This window comes from Eriocheir sinensis, chromosome 22 (assembly GCF_024679095.1).
Source record: "Eriocheir sinensis breed Jianghai 21 chromosome 22, ASM2467909v1, whole genome shotgun sequence".
In the NCBI taxonomy this organism is placed as follows: Eukaryota; Metazoa; Arthropoda; class Malacostraca; order Decapoda; family Varunidae; genus Eriocheir; species Eriocheir sinensis.
In genome coordinates, this window is record NC_066530.1 from 2,766,742 (window position 1) to 2,786,060 (window position 19,319).

Sequence of the window (19,319 nt, forward strand, 5' to 3'; positions counted from 1 at the left end):
TCTCAGTCTGCAGTGTACACTCACAGAGGTAGCACTCAAGAACTAGCGTCCGCTTACATTTGTGCTCTAGTGTGCAATCTTTGTGTTTTCAGCACTTGTGTGCGTACGTTTTGGTTTGCAAGCAAAATTCCGGAATGAATTAAGCTCATAAACAAAGGAATGACTATATATATATATATATATATATATATATATATATATATATATATATATATATATATATATATATATATATATATATATATATATATATATATATATATATATATATATATATATATATATATATATATATATATATATATATATATATATATATATATATATATATATATATATATATATATATATATATATATATATATATATATATATATGCCTTAATCATAAAATTTATACATAGTCAAACAGGTCTGGCAGGAAGCCAGCTGGCCCCCTGTTCTGTCACATAGTTCTGATCCTTAACCCCTTCACTACGGCCGGGCGAAAACAGCGCCCCGCGCCGTATCCGAGATCGCCGCGCGCGCCAAATTTCAAATGTCGCTATTGAATCTAACAAGTTTTCAGCCATAAACTCAACATAATCATCATGTATTATATATGAAAACATGCAGAATTAAATGGTGCACATAAAGAAACTCACTATGGCTGGGCCAAAACAGCGCTCCACACCGTATCTGGGATTGCCACGCACACCAAATATCAAATGTCACTATTGAATATAACAAGCTTTCAGCCATAAACTCAACATAATCATCACGTATTATATATGAAAACATGAAGAATTAAATGGTACACGTAAAGAAACTCACTACGGCCGGGCGAAAACAGAGCTCCACATTGTACCCATGATCGCCGCGCACACCAAACTTCAAATGTTGCTATTGAATATAACAAGTTTTCAGCCATAAACTCAACATAATCATCATGTATTATATATGAAAACATGCAGAATTAAATGGTGCACATAAAGAAGCATAAATTAATTGATAATTTATGTAAGCATAAATATAAAGATAAAATAACTCGTATATTGGGTAAAGCATGCCAGGATACAGCATGCGCGTCGTCAGATATGGTATGGGGCACGCAAGTACACAGTATATGCATCCTCATGTTGAAGGGGTTAAGAAATGACCCCACAGTTGAGCTAACAATCAGATCAATGTATTGCTCTGAAAAATATATGTATATGTATAACTACATAAAATATATTCTATTAACTTTCATCTCAAACCATACACCAGCTTGTGACTTGCACATTAAATATTTAAAAAAAAATATATATAAGCCAGACAAACTACTTTCCTTCAGTCCTGACTCCCATTGCCGGCACTACCATACCCACTCCTAACCCGGAGTAACAGACGATAAAATCTTACAAAATACAAAGTGATCACAGTATTCATATGAATATTAGTATTACTGCATATTTTACACTATGAAAGATATCAAAATATATACCTTGTTCTGAAGAAGCAATATTAATGGATTGTAAAGTTAAACTTTCAAGTATATAAATATATCCATGGGGTAAGCAGTAATTTGTACTCTATGTCAACGATTGCTGGTCCCTTCAAAATTAGAGGCAATACAATAATATCATACTATAGTGTTAGTTGGGGATCAGTATCATGTTCACAACACACCCATTCTTAAGTTGCTATCAAGGGAAGTCCTCTGGCAGGATGATGTATGCTATACACAGAGTATGTTTGACCTAACTGGAATGTAGCAAACAATTCAGTAAACATGTCCCATACCAGTGTGGTGTATCAAAGCTTAAAAAGGTACAACTTAACAAAACCTACATGTTGAGTACCTGTTAACTCTCCAAGGACCCGTTAGGATTGAGCGTACCAACATAGGATGGTGGAGTCCCCTCTGGTGAGTCATGGGTGACTGGGGTGCTGGAGAGGATGGGCCCTACTGGTCTCTGCCCTGAAGACTGAGAACTGCTAAGGAGGCCTGGGCTGTCTGCATACTCATGGTCTGCCTGGGCGTGCCACACTGGGATCTCATCACGGTACATTCTTCGCTGCAGCACTATTTTTGTTCGCTGTCCCACCCCTTCAAAGTAGGTCACCTCCTGCCAATACAGACATTTGGGCTCTATAGTGGCTGCTGCAGTTAACCTTACCATCACCATCTGGATCCTAAGCAACTTAATTTAATAAAACCTAATCCAAGCCTAGCTTTATTACTGCCAACACAGAGCTGGGGTATACAGAATCTTCCTCCACTTACAAACTGATTCGGTTCTGGGCAGTTGTTTGTAAGTCCAACATAAATACACACACAGGATTGTACAGTACGTGTGAACATTGAGTAACATTGAAGTGTCCACAGTGTATACATATACATGAATGCAGGAAAAATACTTACTGTACACTAGTAAACAAAACGTGTTATAAATAAAATGTTTAGAATAATGATTGATGTACAAATGGGTGATGTTCACCATCTTTTCACTTTGCTCTGCTTTCATTATTTGTGTCCACTTTTGTTTCCATTGTGATGGCCTGGCACTTCTTAGCACCACCACCACTGCTTTTGCATTTAAAACTAGGCATATTGGGGGTATAATAATCACAAAGTTATACCTTAACATTCACAGATTTTATATCCATGTTTACAAATATCAATGGGGCAACCCCTGAGTGGGGTTCCGATTGCTGCGAATGGAAGTGGTGAGGATGAAAAGTCAGAGTGGAGAACAGCCACGAGTGGAGTGCTACAGGGCTCGGTGCTGACACCATTTATGTTTTAATATGCATTAATGATATGCAGGAAAGTGTCAAGCTATATAAGTATGTTTGCAGATGATGCCAAACTCCTAAGAAGTATAAAGGAAAAAGAAGATTGTGAAAGGCTACAAAATGATTTAATGAAATACATGAATGGAGTAAGCAGTGGGATATGGAATTCAATACAAAGAAATGTCATACAGTGAGAATGGGAAAGAGTAAGAACAGACCCATGGCAACATATAAGATGGGTGAGATAGATATAGATGCAGTAAACAATGAAATGAACCTTGGAGTGATTGTTCAAGATACATTGACCATTTATAAACACATAAATGGAACATTTGGAGACACATATAATTTGTTGCAAAACATTAGAATGGCATTTCATCATATGGATAAGGATATGATGAAAAAATCATAACAGCAATGATAAGATCAAGATTGGAATATGCAGCATTGGTTTGGTCCCCCACAGGAAAAAAAGATATACGGAAGCTGGAAAGGATACAGAGGATAGCAACCCAAATGGTACCAGAGCTAATGAGTGCCATATGAGAACAGATTGGAGGAATGGAATTGACGACACTTGAGGAGAAGAGACCAAGAGGAGACTTAACAGCTTTGTATATGTGGGGTGGTGGCGAGGTGTGCCGTGAGCCGTGAGCACTTTGGCTGGCCACAAAAGTGTTAAAGAAAACCTGCAGATACTCTAATATCCACGGGCTACCCTGCACCTATTTAAATACATGGATGTTATGGCTTGACTGTAATTCATTTCCACACATCAGGTGAATTTTCCATTATGTGTAGTTATGTATATGATATGACCAGTACTAATTTGAATACTGCAAATAAACTGGCAAACACACACTATCTGCTCAAGTCTTACTTCATTCTGGAAGACAGATGCAAGCTGCTGAATAGTGCGATGGTCAGATAAGCTGCCGTGGATGATTGATATGTCCTCCTTCTTCAGCATGACAAGAGTGCGGATAGTGTCTTCATCTGAAACATACAAACATGTCCTTTTTGAGTGGCTGAGTTTTTTTTTTTACTCATTATGAAGGAAATGGATGCTGTATGCTGGATATGAAACAGTAATGTGATTAAAGAGAGCAGGTATGCAGGTTAAAAGGAAGAAAGAAAAGAAAAAAAGGAAAGAAGGAAAAGAAAGGGATGTAAAGAAGATAGAGATGAAGGAAGGAAGGAATGAAAGGGAAGGAAGTAAAGAAAAAATAGGAAGGGAGAGAAGGGTGGAAGGTATGGAGGAAGGAGTATGACTTACCTCCATCAGCATCCTGCAGTACTGTGTGGTTGTACTCCATGCGGAAGGTGAAGGCCTCCAGGATGAAGGCCACCACCACAGACATCACCACCATCATCACCAAGTAGAAGATCATAAAGTACAGCCTCGACCACTCACTTGTAACAGCCACATATCCTATCGTCAACAAAACACAAAATAAAAATGTTTACAAGAGGATATTTGTATTCCATCATGTGTCATAAGAGTTGAATAAAAGGGCAGTATAGCCCCTACAATTCATAAGATTAGGGTTAGGGACTGGGTGGATCCTCCTCAACTGTCTCTTTGGCTAGAGCACTTGCTGAAATGGTCACATTTTAATAATGATAATATTAATAACATTAATAATTATAACAACAAAATAAAAAAAGACTAAATAGTCACTATAGTGTAATGTATATGAGTATCATGAGGAGCAGAAGTCCTGACTGTGTTCATGCACTTGAGCACACTATGATCAGCTGGGGCAGCAGCAGGGAAAAAAATACTGCCTTTCACTTCTCCTCACTGTGATGAAACAAAACACACAGGAAGCTAGTTGTTTCTGCATAATGATGAAGTAGGATTCAAGTAATCAATGACACTTTTAATGTATGTATTGGATCAGTAGTTTTTATGAATTCAAGGTGGAACACATGATGGTTTGAGCATAAATGCCTGCGTGTCAGACCCACCTGGGCTTTAGGGCTTAATTAATGGCAGCTTTAGATTTGTGAGCCTACAATATTATAGTATTATCATTATGCAGTAAAAAAATTCAACTTTTCAATATCACAAAATTTTGAGTGACTGCTGCCCCACAAATATACTTTCATCTATGTTTGGGAGACACTTGTTCCTGTTCTCCAGCCTCCTCTGGCTGTGTATGTGGTCCATTTTCATTGATGGACCATAAGGTAAGGTGTCCAATAAGTATGCAACGGTCCAATACGTATGCATCAGGCATTTAAAAATATTTCCACAAAATGTGACAACACTTTAAATTTCAAACTGTCTCATACTAATCCTTAACCCATAAACTGCTACTGGGCTGTGGCAAGCTATCCTTATGGTGCGGCAGTGTTAAAAAAAGGTCGTGATTACAGTATCGATTAAGAAAGCATTCAAGTGTCTTAGGAGGATGACACTGCATCTGCATGCAATATAAAGGTGTAGTAGGTCTCTTTATTTTCGAAGAATTGCTTTCCAGAGTTGTATTTCGGCACGAATGGAAGCTCCTCTGTCAGCGTGGGAGGGAGGGGAAGAGGATAGGGAGGGATGGATGGGAGGGACTAGTTGCCATGGAGATGGGAGAGACAGCAGCGTTGTCAACGGCAGCAACACAAGTGGCGGTGTGGTAATTCATGTCATGCAAACGCGCGCGCGTGTGTGTGTGTGTGTGTGTGTGTGTGTGTGTGTGTGTGTGTGTGTAAAGACACACACAACACATATATATACACATATATATATATATATATATATATATATATATATATATATATATATATATATATATATATATATATATATATATAAAAGTCATTTATAAGTGGCGAAAATGAAAAACGTAAATTAATACCAACGAACCTAATAAACGCAGGTATATATTTTCTATTGTGTATGTTGTGTGCACGTTGTCTGTAGGTGTATAGCAAACTTGGTGCTGGACTGCGAGGCACTGAAGCTGCTAGGTTGGCAGTGGAGTCCTGCGAGGGGGCTGTATTGTTATGGGAATGGGCAAAATTTTACAAGTGCTCCAATCTCGAACTGGTAGACAAACCTCTTTTTTTTTTTCTTTTTTTTCTTTTTTTCGGTGTGTTACGAAATAATCCAATAACTGTTTCTGTTACATATCATTAAATGATCGACTTTTCAATGCCTGTTGTACACCCGTTGCAGCCCGCAGCTGCAGCCGCAAAATAACTCGCAGAGAAAGATGTTCAACATGCTTACTGTTCCTATGTTTCACTCACTGCTCACAAAGATCACAAGTGGACAAACTAGAACAAAACCAGACATATTAGTGTTTTTCCTGCCGTGTATTCCCCCAGTGTGCATGCGTGGTGGAAAGCAGAGCGACTTATTTCTGTGAGGAGATATTTCTCGCGACACCGACCCGCGAATTGTACCATGCACACCGCCGCAATGTCCCGTCCTGCACTGTATATTTCCGCGCCCCACACCGACTGCCAAATAAATTTACTAACCAAACATAACTAACCCTAACCTACCTAACTGGGGGATTACCCCCCTCTACCCCCTAAAGCTGTGTCAGTACCGACACACAAACACTTGGCTATTTTCAATATACATTTACGTCCTGGATTGATGCATACGACCTTCTTGTGGTATAAATACATTCTTCATTTGAATAGAAACCATGAGAAGGAAAATATTTCATCAGGTGGGCTGAAAAAGACTACGGTAACCGAAGAATGGGGCAGCAGATAAAGGCAGGGGGGCGAGGTGGCTAGCTGACGCTATTGTAGTTACCGGAAGCGGGTGGTTCAAAAACTATTCTCGGTCGGTCCTCGTGGATTTCTGACCATATGACCTTGTCCGTTATATCCGAAATCCGTTATTAGCGGGTCCGTTATACCGAGGGTTTACTGTGTATATGTATATATCTATATCTATATCTATATCTACATATTTCAAACTTGAATGTGCTTCAATGTTTGATGAACACATATGTAAAGTAAGAATGTTAAAAGTTAAGTGCAAAATGGAGAAACATGTACTTGTAAATATCAAATAATAATCTATCTCCTCAATATCTCGTCAATATTATCCATATATTGTTTGTGTTTATGGATCAAACAAGTTAAACAGTTTTATGAAGGTCTGTTTTACCTCACTGATCCCTGTCTACTAAGGAAACGCAGCGTGTCTTGCATGTGTTGTCAGGTTTGGTGCACAACCGTCCACAAGTTTGTTTAGGAGCAAGCATTAAGTCTTAATTTTCTTCCTGACTGGTGTTGTTTTATATGAAGTAGAGGTAAGTACTACGGTTATACACTGTTACTTTAGAAAAGAGTTGCCGTTGTTGCTGTAAAAGTGATCGCCACCTTGTTTACGTTTGCGAAGAGGTTTGCAGTTTAATTTAAGTGCCATTGCTGCACTAAAACTTCACTAGCCAGTGACCCAAAGCTGAACCTTGACCTTATAAGACACAGGGTGATTTTAAGGGACATTTTTTTGGGGAAAAAAATGCGTCTTATAAGCCATCAAATACAGTACTTTCTTCTTTCATTCTTAGCCTACGTAATTGATCCATATCAAAGTAAATACTTTCCTCTTCCATGCTTAGCCTACAACACTGATCCATATCAAAGAAATAAACCGTATTTTGCGGCGTATAACATGCTCCAGCCTAAGACTACCCACATGTTGTCCTGAAGACCACCCATCAACCCGGACTCTAGAGGAAATTGTCCAAGTGAATCAAGAAGGAGTTCTGGGGGACAGCATGAGCCAAGAAAAGATGGCGCCACTATAAACGCTTGCGCCACAACAGGCTGGGGCCGACCATCAGGCCCCACTACGAAGGCCTACCGGCGGCATAGGCGAAGACGAAAAAAAAATAAATAAATAAATTAAAAAATACCGCGCACCATAAACTTTAAGACAACAATTTTGGAGAAAAAAAAATTCAGTGCTTAAAATGCTCAGAAATATGTACTCGTACAGTTAAATGGCGATAGGCTTTTCCCTAGTTCTCTTCTACATACTTCCTTCCTTTCTTCTCCCTCTCCATCCCAATATTTTTCTCCTTCTCATTTCTTTCTTCTTTTCCTTTCCCCTCCCTCACAGTTTTTCTCTTTTAATCTCTTTCCCTCTCACTCACATCTTTTTCTCTCTTTCCTCACCTTTACTCTCTCTCTCTCTCTCTCTCTCTCTCTCTCTCTCTCTCTCTCTCTCTCTCTCTCTCTCTCTCTCTCTCTCTCTCTCTCTCTCTCTCTTCTTTTCCCATCCCATTTCCTCCACTCATTCCCTTGTTTCCTCCTTTCTCACACTCTCTTATCTATAGCCTTATCTCTCACTCTCTTCCTCCTTCCCCATTAGATTATATGAACACACACACACACACACACACACACACACAGAAGGGGAAATGAGATGGGTGTGGGGAGGGAGGGGCAGAAGGGAGAGTCAGGTCATGTCCTGACCCAAGCCCTGACCTGACTCTCTGCCCCTCCCTCCCCACACTGTTCTCCTTTCTCCTTGTTTTCATCCTCTCTATCTCTCCCTGTTTCCTCCACTCCTTTTCCTTGTTCTCCCTTCTTACATCCTCTATCTGTATTTTTCATCACTCACTCTGTCCCTCTGCTCCTTCCTTTCCCCTTCCCTGTATTTACCTAGTTGTGATATAAAGGAAGTGAGCTACACTCATATGAGAATAGCACAGAGAAGTTTTGTGGCACCCTAGGAGTCACGCCACAAAAAACGGTACTTTCTTCTTTCATGCTTAGCCTACGACATTAATCCATATAAAAGAAAATGTTTTCTTGATAAGCCAATATAATTTCCATCCATATGAAATAGATTGAGTGATAAAAAAATAACCAGGTACTTTCTTTCTGGCACGGAGGGAGGCATTCATCATTCATGTCATTAGAAAGGGATGCAGTGCTTGCCTCATCTTCTCCCATGACTGACTGACAGCGACTGCGGGACAGTGCGGGTTCCTGGGCTGAGCGGCGCGTGACTCATTATTGTGTGCGAGAGGCTGTGTTACCAACGTACAGAACGCCTCCCTTCCGAATTCCAAACAAATTGTTATTTTCCTCATCTGCTTTTTTTATGCCTGAACTTTGATGTTATTGTGTTTGTAACTATATTTACAATGTAACAGAGAAGAGACAGTGAGTAGGATCGTGATTTCAGTGACCGAATAAGCTTCCCATACAAATGTCTTTATCACTCTTGACAGATGACAAACTAATGACAGGATCTGCAGGACTAAGATGAAAAATGAAACATGAAATGCTGTGCTAACCAGATAAAAAGGATTCGAGGGTGTACAAGGCTCAACAATTTTACAGAAGCAATGTAGAAATCGTGCTTCCAAAAAGTGTACAGCATGTTCCTGAAGAAGCCGCCTGAGAAGCGTACAGCTGTTTACGGGTTAAGCATTCCTCTTAAATATAAACAAGTTTGATATTTAAAATGTTGTCACATTCTGTGGATACATTTCTAAATGCCTGATGCATATGTACTGGGCTGGTGCATACCTATTGGACACTTTCCCTTAATAAACATCATAATTATGAGATAACGTCTAAGGTTAAGGAAGAATTTCTAATCATTGCTTACAAATTGACCACCAGATGAGTAGTACAAGGCCTCACCTTCCATGATAATGAACCAGTTATTGACAACAGTGAGCTCAAAGAGGGTAACACCAGCCATGAATATATTATCAAAGTTGTTGAGGAAGTAGTAGTCCAGGTAGAGAGTGGTGTTGTCATCCTTGTAGAACTGTTCCACGGTGGTGTTCCTGAGGGTGACAAAGGGGGCTTTGCATTAGTGTTCACGAATCTGTATATATCATTTCCACTAATATTCATATCAGGGGAATAAATTGTACAGGTAACTCTCGATTTACGCGAGTATTGCGTTCTTGAGTCGAAGAATCAAAAAAAAAAAAAATCAAACAACAAGAGTAGGTTTATGTCGAAAAAAATACCGTTATTTTTTTTTTATTTAGCGCACCCTTTTTCGAAAAAATGCCTGAAAGGTTAATGTAGATCTATTATCAATTTAAGGTCAGGCAGTGAGAGAGAGAGAGAGAGAGAGAGAGAGAGAGAGAGAGAGAGAGAGAGAGAGAGAGAGAGAGAGAGAGAGAGAGAGAGAGAGAGAGAGAGAGAGAATATCCATATCATCAAAGAGATACACCATCAGCACTCAGTCTCAGCCTCACTGTCAGGTGAGGAAGAAGGTGACAGGGACACCATGTACGGCTAAGGTTGGTGGTAGCTCTGCAGTGCCCACTGTACCTGATGTTGCAAATTTTGGCACCGTAAGTACCGGTACCCCGGTTAGTCATGGCGCGAGATGAACTTGTATTGTTGTTGTGCGTGCGCATGAAGTGTGAAGAACTGCTGTGAGCTGGAAGGTGGCGCTAAAGTATTGCATCAGACATCTATGGACCCCCAGTTAAATCATCACGCATAAGAAAAAAAAAAAAAATAAATTGTATTTGCCAGCATAAAAGAAAGCCCTGGATTCTTAGTAGGAATCACCTATAAATAAAGGGTTATCTTAAATCATTCAATCAATAGGGGCATATGTTGAGGAGCATGTCAGCTATCAACACGCCTGTCATCTATCAACTTGCCACAAACTCTGTGGGTGTCCAAGTGGCCTCTTCAATATGGTGAGGTATCTGTGTCATACTAAAATTAACCTACCATAAAAGGAAACAGGCTTGCAGCTATTTTCTGTGGTTTGTCATCTTCAGAAAATTGTTGTGAATAACTAATCTATTTTTCCTGAAGGCTGTTATATTATATTTCGGAGAAAGACGGGAGGCGAGTGTTGTGTACAGCAGAATTATTTCATGTATAGCTGATGAGTGATGCTATTTATATTTTATGGTGCTTTATGCATGTATATATCACCCTTTCCTTAGGAATGGTCAAATCCTCAGCAGGCAGAACATGGGTGTTTGGAGTGGTGTTGTGAAAACTCCTTTGCGGCAGTATTTGTGCAATTGACAGAGGCAGGTTGCCTCACCAACCATACAATTGCATACCCAAGGGTTCCTCTGAGCAAGACTCCATGCATAAGTAAGTCTATCATAAGTAACTCATGGCAGGTTCCATCCACTTACTCGAGCCGGACTCAGGTGGGTGCCTTCTTATTCTCCTTCACACAGGATTGTCTCTTACAAATATAACCTGATGAGTACATTTGACCTCTGGGTATTGTGTCATATACCCATATAGTCATAGCTGGTGTTTACAGACTATGCAAGTAACAGGCCCCAATTCAGCATCATAGAGTAACTGCCAATTTGACACAAACATATCAATTTGCCCCTTGAAGTAAAAATTTTAGTGTCTATATCTCACAACCAAATGGTAGGACAGGGAGCACAAATAATATGAAGATCCTGATCTTGGTCCAGCTATACAGTGCAATGTCGTTTCTTTATTAAAACTGCAAAAATCAAGAGTTTTTTTTTTTTTTTTTTTTTTTTTAAAGTTGTTGCTTATTGCGCCGGTAGGCATCTTCCTGGTGGGGCCTGATGGTCGGCCCAAGGCTTCTTCCAGGTGGGGCCTGATGGTCGGCCCAGCCCGTTCTGGCGCAGGCGAGTGTTTATAGTGGCGCCATCTTGCAGTGGCTCATGCTGCCCCCCGGAACTCGTTCTTGATTCGCTTGGACAGCTTCCTCTAGAGTCCGGGTTGATGGGTGGTCTTCAGGACAGCATGTGGGTAGTTTTAAGCCACTCAGCAGTGACTGAAAAATCCGAGTGGTAGCGTGGGGATTCGAACCCGCGTCGTCCATCACGCGGTGAATGTGGGCCCAGTACGCTACCAGTTCGGCCACCGCCTACCTAACTGTATTACTGTATTCTTTAGCATGCACAAGAAAATATTTGTAACTAATGAATGATACTGCTAAAGGGAATAATAGGATACTTACACACAGCAGTTTTTCATGTCATACTTTGAGAAGAGCTCCATGCCCACCACAGCAAAGAAATAGTAAGTGATGATGATGATGATGACTGCTGAGGTGATGCGGGGCAGAAGGAGGACCAGTGTTTGGAAGACATCACGGTACCTCTGTCTTACCTTAAACAGCCGTAGAAGCCTGTAGGTTCAAGGTGATAATATTTAGTATGGATCATACAAAATCATAGGGAAACAGTGAGAAGAATAGAAGAAGAAAAGAAGAGAAAGTATAAAGAAAAATGTCACAGAGTAGCAGCATAAGAACAAGGGAGAATAAAAAAGGAGCAAAAGAAAACACAAGGGAAAAATATGAAAGTAATAAACATGGAAGTGAACCACAAAAGGACATTATTGCAAAGGCAATACTTTCCAAACTACCACAACAACCTTAAAAAAAAAATATATATATATATATATATATATATATATATATCTATATATATATATATATATATATATATATATATATATATATATATATATATATATATATATATATATATATATATATATATATATATATATATATATATATATATATATATATATATATATATATATATATATATATATATATATATATATATATATATATATATATATATATATATATATATATATATATATATATATATATATATATATATATATATATATATATATATATATATATATATATATATATATATATATATATATATATATATATATATATATATATATATAAAGCTTATATATCTTTAAGTCCCAATCAACAAATGCAAATCCTTAACTTTGATTCTGCATTTGTAAACTCCAATGCAACACAACACAAAGAATGTTATGGTTGAGTTAATAGCATTAAAAATATTAAAGTTTTGATTTCACAGGACGTGATCATAATTTATTATTCTGCCAGCTTGTTTTGCTTTGACCATTTATATAACATTACTCAGCCACATGTTTACATGTTTATTAGGCTTCACCAAATGTTTTGTACTAAATATACTGATAGGTACTGAGTATTCTTTTTACTTCTTTTTTTTCTCAATGCATTGAGAAAAATAAGAAGCTTTCATTTGTCTTGTACTATTCCAATGATTTAGCATAAGGCTCCATTCCTTTGCCTGAAAATATAAATGAATCTTCAACACACCTCATAGGCCTCAGGATGACAACATAGAAGAAAGAGTCGGCAAACGTCTCCGCCACAGTCCCCCCAATGGCCAGGATGGTGATGATAAAGTCAAACACGTTCCAACCAGAGCTGAAGTAATTCTGGATCCCAAGGCCAATGGTCTTGAGGAGTGCCTCCACGCCATACACTGTGAGGGAGATGAGGTTAGCACCAAGAATAGTGTCGGTAATACTGCAGAGGTTGCAAAAAATATCTTCATGTTCAACAACGAGGGAGTGAAAATGGAGAAGTAGTAAAACTTTCCTCAACCTCAACCACAGAGAGGAACTGAAAAGTAATCTAATGGGAGTAGATATAAAAATTCCCTTCCTTTCATACCCAAAAGTGCAGACAAGGAGCACAACAAGGAGTAGCAACAAAGGTATCTCTTATTACACCCACAAAGAGCATGTCATAAGATTAACGTGAGTTCTGATGAAAATTACATCCCTTTTATACCACAAATAGGAACAAAAGGGAAAAAAAGGAGGAAGCATGATATTTCCTCTATTCTACCCATAAATAGGAAGAATAAAAATAGGGTGGTTGCAAAAATTTCCTCCATTTCACCCACAAATAAGAACAAACATATCAAACGTAGCAGTGAATATGTCTACCTTTTCATGCCACAAAGAAAAACAGACAAGGAGCAAAACGTCACCTTTGTAAACAGGCCGCCTAAGACATTATTTTCTAACTTACAGGAAATCAGAAAAGAACTGTCATCATCTCATTTAGATTAAGGTTTAGGCAGAAATGAAAAGGCCAATTCTACAACACTTAAACCATGAATGACGAAGGCAATTATACAAAAAACTCGATGTAGACAAAAACCTGGAAATCGCTGAAAAATGACTTAGGCGATTGTTTTACGAGGGTGACGAAAAGAGAGGTAAGTAGCAATGAAAATGTCCACCTTTTCATGCCACAAATAGAAATAGGCAATGAACAAAAGAAACATACATACCAGTGAAAATGCCTGCTCTTTCATCCCACTAATGGAAACAGATAAAGAACGAAAGAGAGGAAGGTAACAGTGAAAACTCTCTCTTTTTCAGCCCACAAATAAATAAAGACAAGGAGCAGAAGAACAATTAATAGAGGTGATAATTTCCCCTTTCACTCTGGAATACGAAATGAACAGACCAAAACAGGAACAGAAAATATTCCTCAATAGTACCCCTCAAAAAGGAAGACAAAAGATGAGAATGAGAGGAAAGTGGAAGTGAAAATTGCTCTCTTTAACTCGGTAGCAGCTGGGATCATGTTTCTTAATGGTCCCTCAAGTGAGAAAAATGAGAAAAAATCATCACTCACACAAACCATTTCATAATATATATCAAAGCATTTGTAATCAGTTTATGTATCATCTATTTTGGGGGTTTATATGATGGCACAAATTTGGCCCGTCGCTGCTACATGGTGAAGCCACAAATTTGGCTCGTCGCTGCTATCGGGTTAACTCACAAAGAGGAACAAAGACCAAAAGAGAGCTAAACAAAAGTGAAACTCCCTCCTTTTCACCTCACAAGGAACAAATAAGTTGCAAAAGAAAGATAAACAAACTCACAGGCAACCACAGCTATCTGATCCCAGGTAACTTCCAGATCGTGGCTGACAGGAGTCTCAGTGGAGGAGAGAATAATAGTGCGCGTGATCAGCACCACTGCATTGAGGAAAATGACGAAATCTGTGAGGAGAAGAAAGGGAAGCTAATATAATATCATAAAATGTAAGCTCTGCATCACCTCACTTTCCAATTTTTCTTTCCCTTTACTCAATGTTCAGGACACTACAGTTAGGTGAGTTTGTCAATTTGCACACTATAATACTCCTTTTTTTGAGAAAGTTTAAGTCATGGAAGGGATCAGACTTCAAAAGAGATTTTCAGCATTTCCATTTGACTCAAATGAAAAATTATGGGCTTATATAAAACATTACAAAAAAACTTTCAATCTTAAAAGGACTCTGCATTACCAACATTCTAATGATCTATTAATACAGAAAGAGGGGAGTCAACTCACAAATAAAGACGTCAAACCACTTCCAAGTAACCAGGCTGCGAATGAGGTAGCAACAGCAGCGAATGGGACCCGGCAATTCATTGAACCAAGGGAGAGGTGGCTTCTGGGGTCTCCAATAGTACCCACAGATGTCATAAATGTTGTAGAATTCTGAGAGGCTGAGCAAGCCACTATTGGAGCGGTTTAGAGCCTTGAAGATGAGGTACGCATCCCTGTCACCTAAAGAAATGATAAGGTAGATGAGGCACAATAATCAGCCAGGCAAAAAACAGCAACATTTATTATTTTCCCAATAGGGAGATGGACCAAGTGATAATTAAAAGGTGTAAAAAAATTACTGCTCCACTGCAAAACAAAATAATCAGCCAGGCAAAAACTGCAGCATTTTTTATTTTCCCAATTGGGAGACTGACAAAGTGATAAATAAAAGGTACATGTATAGGGTGCAGGAGTATGTCAGGGAGAGAGGTGAAAGATCCTTGAGAAACCTTGAGCAGGCAAGGTGGGAGTGTCTGGATAGAGAGAGATGGAAACTCTTCTGCCGTGGCCATCCACTGGTGGGAGCTCCTAGGAACAGGTGTCAAAGATGGATGGATGAATGAATGAATGAATATATATATATATGAATATATATATATATATATTTATATATATATATATATATATCTATATATATATATATATATATATATATATATATATATATATATATATATATATATATATATATATATATATATATATATGTTTCCATTTAGTAAGCAAGTAAAAGTTTGCCCAATATTAAGCGATATTATTTTAGTTTCATAGGTGTTCTGATACTTTTCCAGCCATTTTACTTTATATTTAGATTGGTCCTGGTGTGTCTCCTTGAAAAATCTGAACCCTTTCCAAACCTCTAAGCATGGAAACCAAAACACACACACTGCAGGCAGGGAGACAGACTGGGGGCTGCTGGGGCCTTTCTCAATTATCCATTGCCAAGACTAGGCATTAGTACAGGTGAATAGACAGCAGACGTGCGTAAAATGTCATTGATTATACTTCATTACAGAGTTTCTGTAATCAAAATCATGATCCATTACTTAAGCCATCTCTTTCAAGCAATCATAATTGTTACTGATTACTTTAACACTGCAATCGTAATCATAATTTCCTTCAAGAATACAAGTCTGATTACAAATTTCTGGGAAACAGGTGTTTGTTTAGCTACACAAATATTCATGAAGCAGATTATGTGTTTTAGTAATATACACACATCATCATCAATACAAAAAGAAAACCGAAATGACAGGTCCTCACTGGGAAGCCTCCGTATGACACACATATTGAAAGTGTGAGTTGCTGAACAGCCTCCTTCCCTCCACGTGTAAATCCAAGTGTTACTGACGGGTACAGGCAGTTTCAACTACTGATTCACTTACAGTTTTGCAACCATTCCTGTTCTAGTATCACTGTAATTTAATTTTCTTTTTAATATAACTAATATTTCTTATGGAATAAATACTTTATCAAAGTAAGCATTGCTATAAATTAAAATAGGTAATAATTTATGAGGTAATGGAACCTTCTCTTTCTGCCTTCTGACGGGGGTGAACAGGTCACCAGGCGCTGCACTGATGGTGCTGGTGCTTGGCATCATCAGGTGTGGCTTGGCATATTTAATTTTCTTCATGAGTATTATATTAGGAATTTTTTTCAACCTTGAATTTGAAAAACCTTGATTTCTTTAATGTTATTTTAATATAATTCTGAGCAGGTTCTTTTTATTCAAAGAAATTTATTCCATATGCTAGACTTTGATATACTTAGGTTAGAATATTACCTGGGCAGATCTCAGGTGGCATAATGAAATAATGAGATGGTTAGGGACAAAGTTTAAATCAATAACTGCTAATTAGCATAAACAAAGCAACAACTTAATGACTTTAACACAGATCACTTTTTCCTGAGCATAGCAATCAATCAATGGGGGCATACGCCGGGGGACACGTTGCCTTACCCACCCTCTCCTGAGTACAAGTTGCCACAACTTAACACAACAATCTTCTTTATGCAGGCAGTTTCCATTAAAATTATTTGAAAATAAGATAATATTAGTCCTAGGAAATTGTTACTTCAATGGCTGTTAACAAATATATTATGTTAAAAAGATATTACAGGTAGTCCTCGAGTTTGGACGGGGTTTGGGACTGACAGGCCGGGACTGAGATCTTTCTTTTGATCAAAACAGGTATTATTAAAAGTGGAGAGAGAAAGATGATCTTACTGTGTACTTGTGAGAAATATACCCACCTGTGCCAGGTCTAAAGAACCTCAGGAGACCTCGAAAGTGTCTAAAAGGGATGTGGGAGGGCTGGGAGCAGGTCACCAGGAGGCGGAAGGCATACTGGCATGCCCTGCGTTTGTGCACTAGCAGCTTGCGGAACTTCTCCTTCTCAATGTCACTGAATACGACAAACACCACAGCAAGCATCTGTGAGGTGGTGGTGATGGTGAGAGCTGACAACATCGGTAGAACTGGTGGTTATAGTGGATTGTAATAATGGTGATGGTGACTACATGAAGTGAGAGGCCGACAAAACGGTGAGGGTGGCATTGGTGGTTATAGCACGGGCACAAAAACACAGGTGGTTGTGGTAAAGTTGTGATGGTTAGGCGTGATCAGCAATGACAGTAATGGTGACGGTACAGGCTTCTTAAATCAACCATTTCTGCAATGTTTTCACTGGTCAAGCCACAGGTGCATTCAACTAACTGATATCAAAAGGACTGATAAAACTGTAGCTTGCAACATTTACCCTCTGTTAGCATAACTAAAACAAAGTTACTAGGACACATTTCATAAGCTACTCAAAATTCTGACATTCATGGCAATTCCTTGAGACAATGCACAGCATAGATGTTTCTAGAGCAATGACTGGATAAAAGCAAAAGCGGTCTCTCTCTCTCTCTCTCTCTCTCTCTCTCTCTCTCTCTCTCTCTCTCTCTCTCTCTCTCTCTCTCTCTCTCTCTATATATATATATATATATATATATAAAAAAAAAAAATTCCGAATCAAGACTTAAAAGCTCACACGTGTTGCTTTCACCGACCCACACATCTAGTCTCCACACTCAAACAATCCATGCTTAATCTTGAGGCACTCCATATGAACACCAAAACTTTGCCCAGTCCCACACACACAAAAGCATCATAAACCAGTAACATAAGAAAGGATAAAGGCAATAATAAGAGTGGACAGGTGAGTGGATAAGCCCCATAACAAATAAATAAAAAATAACAGTTCCCTACTTACTCTTTGTCACCCTAACCTCCCTCAGGACTTTAACACATTATTTAGAAGGTCCCTCAGCCTGCAAAGAGGAAGGCAAGGATCTTATCTGTAATCATTTTTTTCTCTTTATGATATGTAGGAAGCAAAGAAAAATGGTAAGTATTGGTTGTACTAAAAATAGTGTGTGTATTTACCTAGTTGTAATTTTACAGGGCCTGGGCTTACGCTCGTGTGGTCCCATCTCCATATCTATACTTGTCCAGTTTTTCCTTAAAGTTGTGCACACTTTTTGCCGATACTACATCCTCACTTAGTCTGTTCCAAGCCTCTATGCTTCTTTGCAGGAAGCTATATTTTTTTTGTCTCTCAGACATCTTCCTTTTCTCAATTTTTTACTGTGTCCTCGTGTGTTGCTGGTGTTTCTTACTTCTCTTAGTAACAACTCCTTGTTATCTACTTCTTCCATTTTATTCCATAATTTATAAATTTGTATTAGGTCTCCCCTTTCTCTTCTTTGTTCCAATGTTGGCAGGTTCATTTCCTTTAACCTTTCTTCATATGACAGTTACTCCAGTTCTGGAACCATCTTCGTTGCCATCTTTTGTATTCTTTCTATTTTTTTCACACGTTTCTTATGGGGAGACCACACAGTTTCCGCATACTCCAACTTTGGTCTGATCATAGTGGTAATCATCTTTTTCATCATATCCTTATCCATGTAGTGGAATGCTATTCCTATATTTCTTACCATTCTATATGTATCTCCGAATATCCTATTTACATGACTCTCTGACTGTTGATTATCTTGTATTATCACTCCCAGATCTCTCTTCTTGAACTTTTAATATTTCTCCATCTCCCATTCTGTGTCCATTTTGGTCTCCCCTCACTCTTTCCCATTTCCATTATATGACATTTCTTCACATTAAACTCCATCTCCCATTTCTTACTCCAATCCCAAATCTTATTTAGGTCCTCTTACAAAATTTCAGTCATTACTATTTCTTATGTGTCTCAGCAATTTTGCATCGTCTGCAAGCAAAGTTATGTAACTATTTACTTTCTCCAGCATATCATTCATATATACATACTAGGAAAAGTATTGGTGCCAGTACCAATCCTTGAGGCACTCCACTATCTACAT

General features: G+C 38.4%; 1 protein-coding gene across 2 annotated transcripts in view; it reads right to left on the reverse strand.

Moving 5' to 3' along the window:
- Positions 1-355: 355 nt before the first annotated feature.
- Positions 356-19,319, reverse strand: part of LOC127001937 (two pore channel protein 1-like) — a 44,153-nt gene continuing 25,189 nt past the window's right edge. For both annotated transcript variants that reach the window (XM_050867199.1, XM_050867197.1), the window contains 9 exons: positions 17,193-17,373; positions 14,898-15,116; positions 14,444-14,563; positions 12,853-13,021; positions 11,686-11,856; positions 9,387-9,535; positions 4,036-4,191; positions 3,640-3,755; positions 356-2,089 (listed from right to left, as the gene is read on the reverse strand). In XM_050867199.1, the coding sequence (XP_050723156.1) occupies positions 1,826-2,089; positions 3,640-3,755; positions 4,036-4,191; positions 9,387-9,535; positions 11,686-11,856; positions 12,853-13,021; positions 14,444-14,563; positions 14,898-15,116; positions 17,193-17,373 (1,545 nt within the window). In that variant the 3' untranslated portion in view covers positions 356-1,825. The remainder of the gene's footprint in view (positions 2,090-3,639; positions 3,756-4,035; positions 4,192-9,386; positions 9,536-11,685; positions 11,857-12,852; positions 13,022-14,443; positions 14,564-14,897; positions 15,117-17,192; positions 17,374-19,319) is intronic.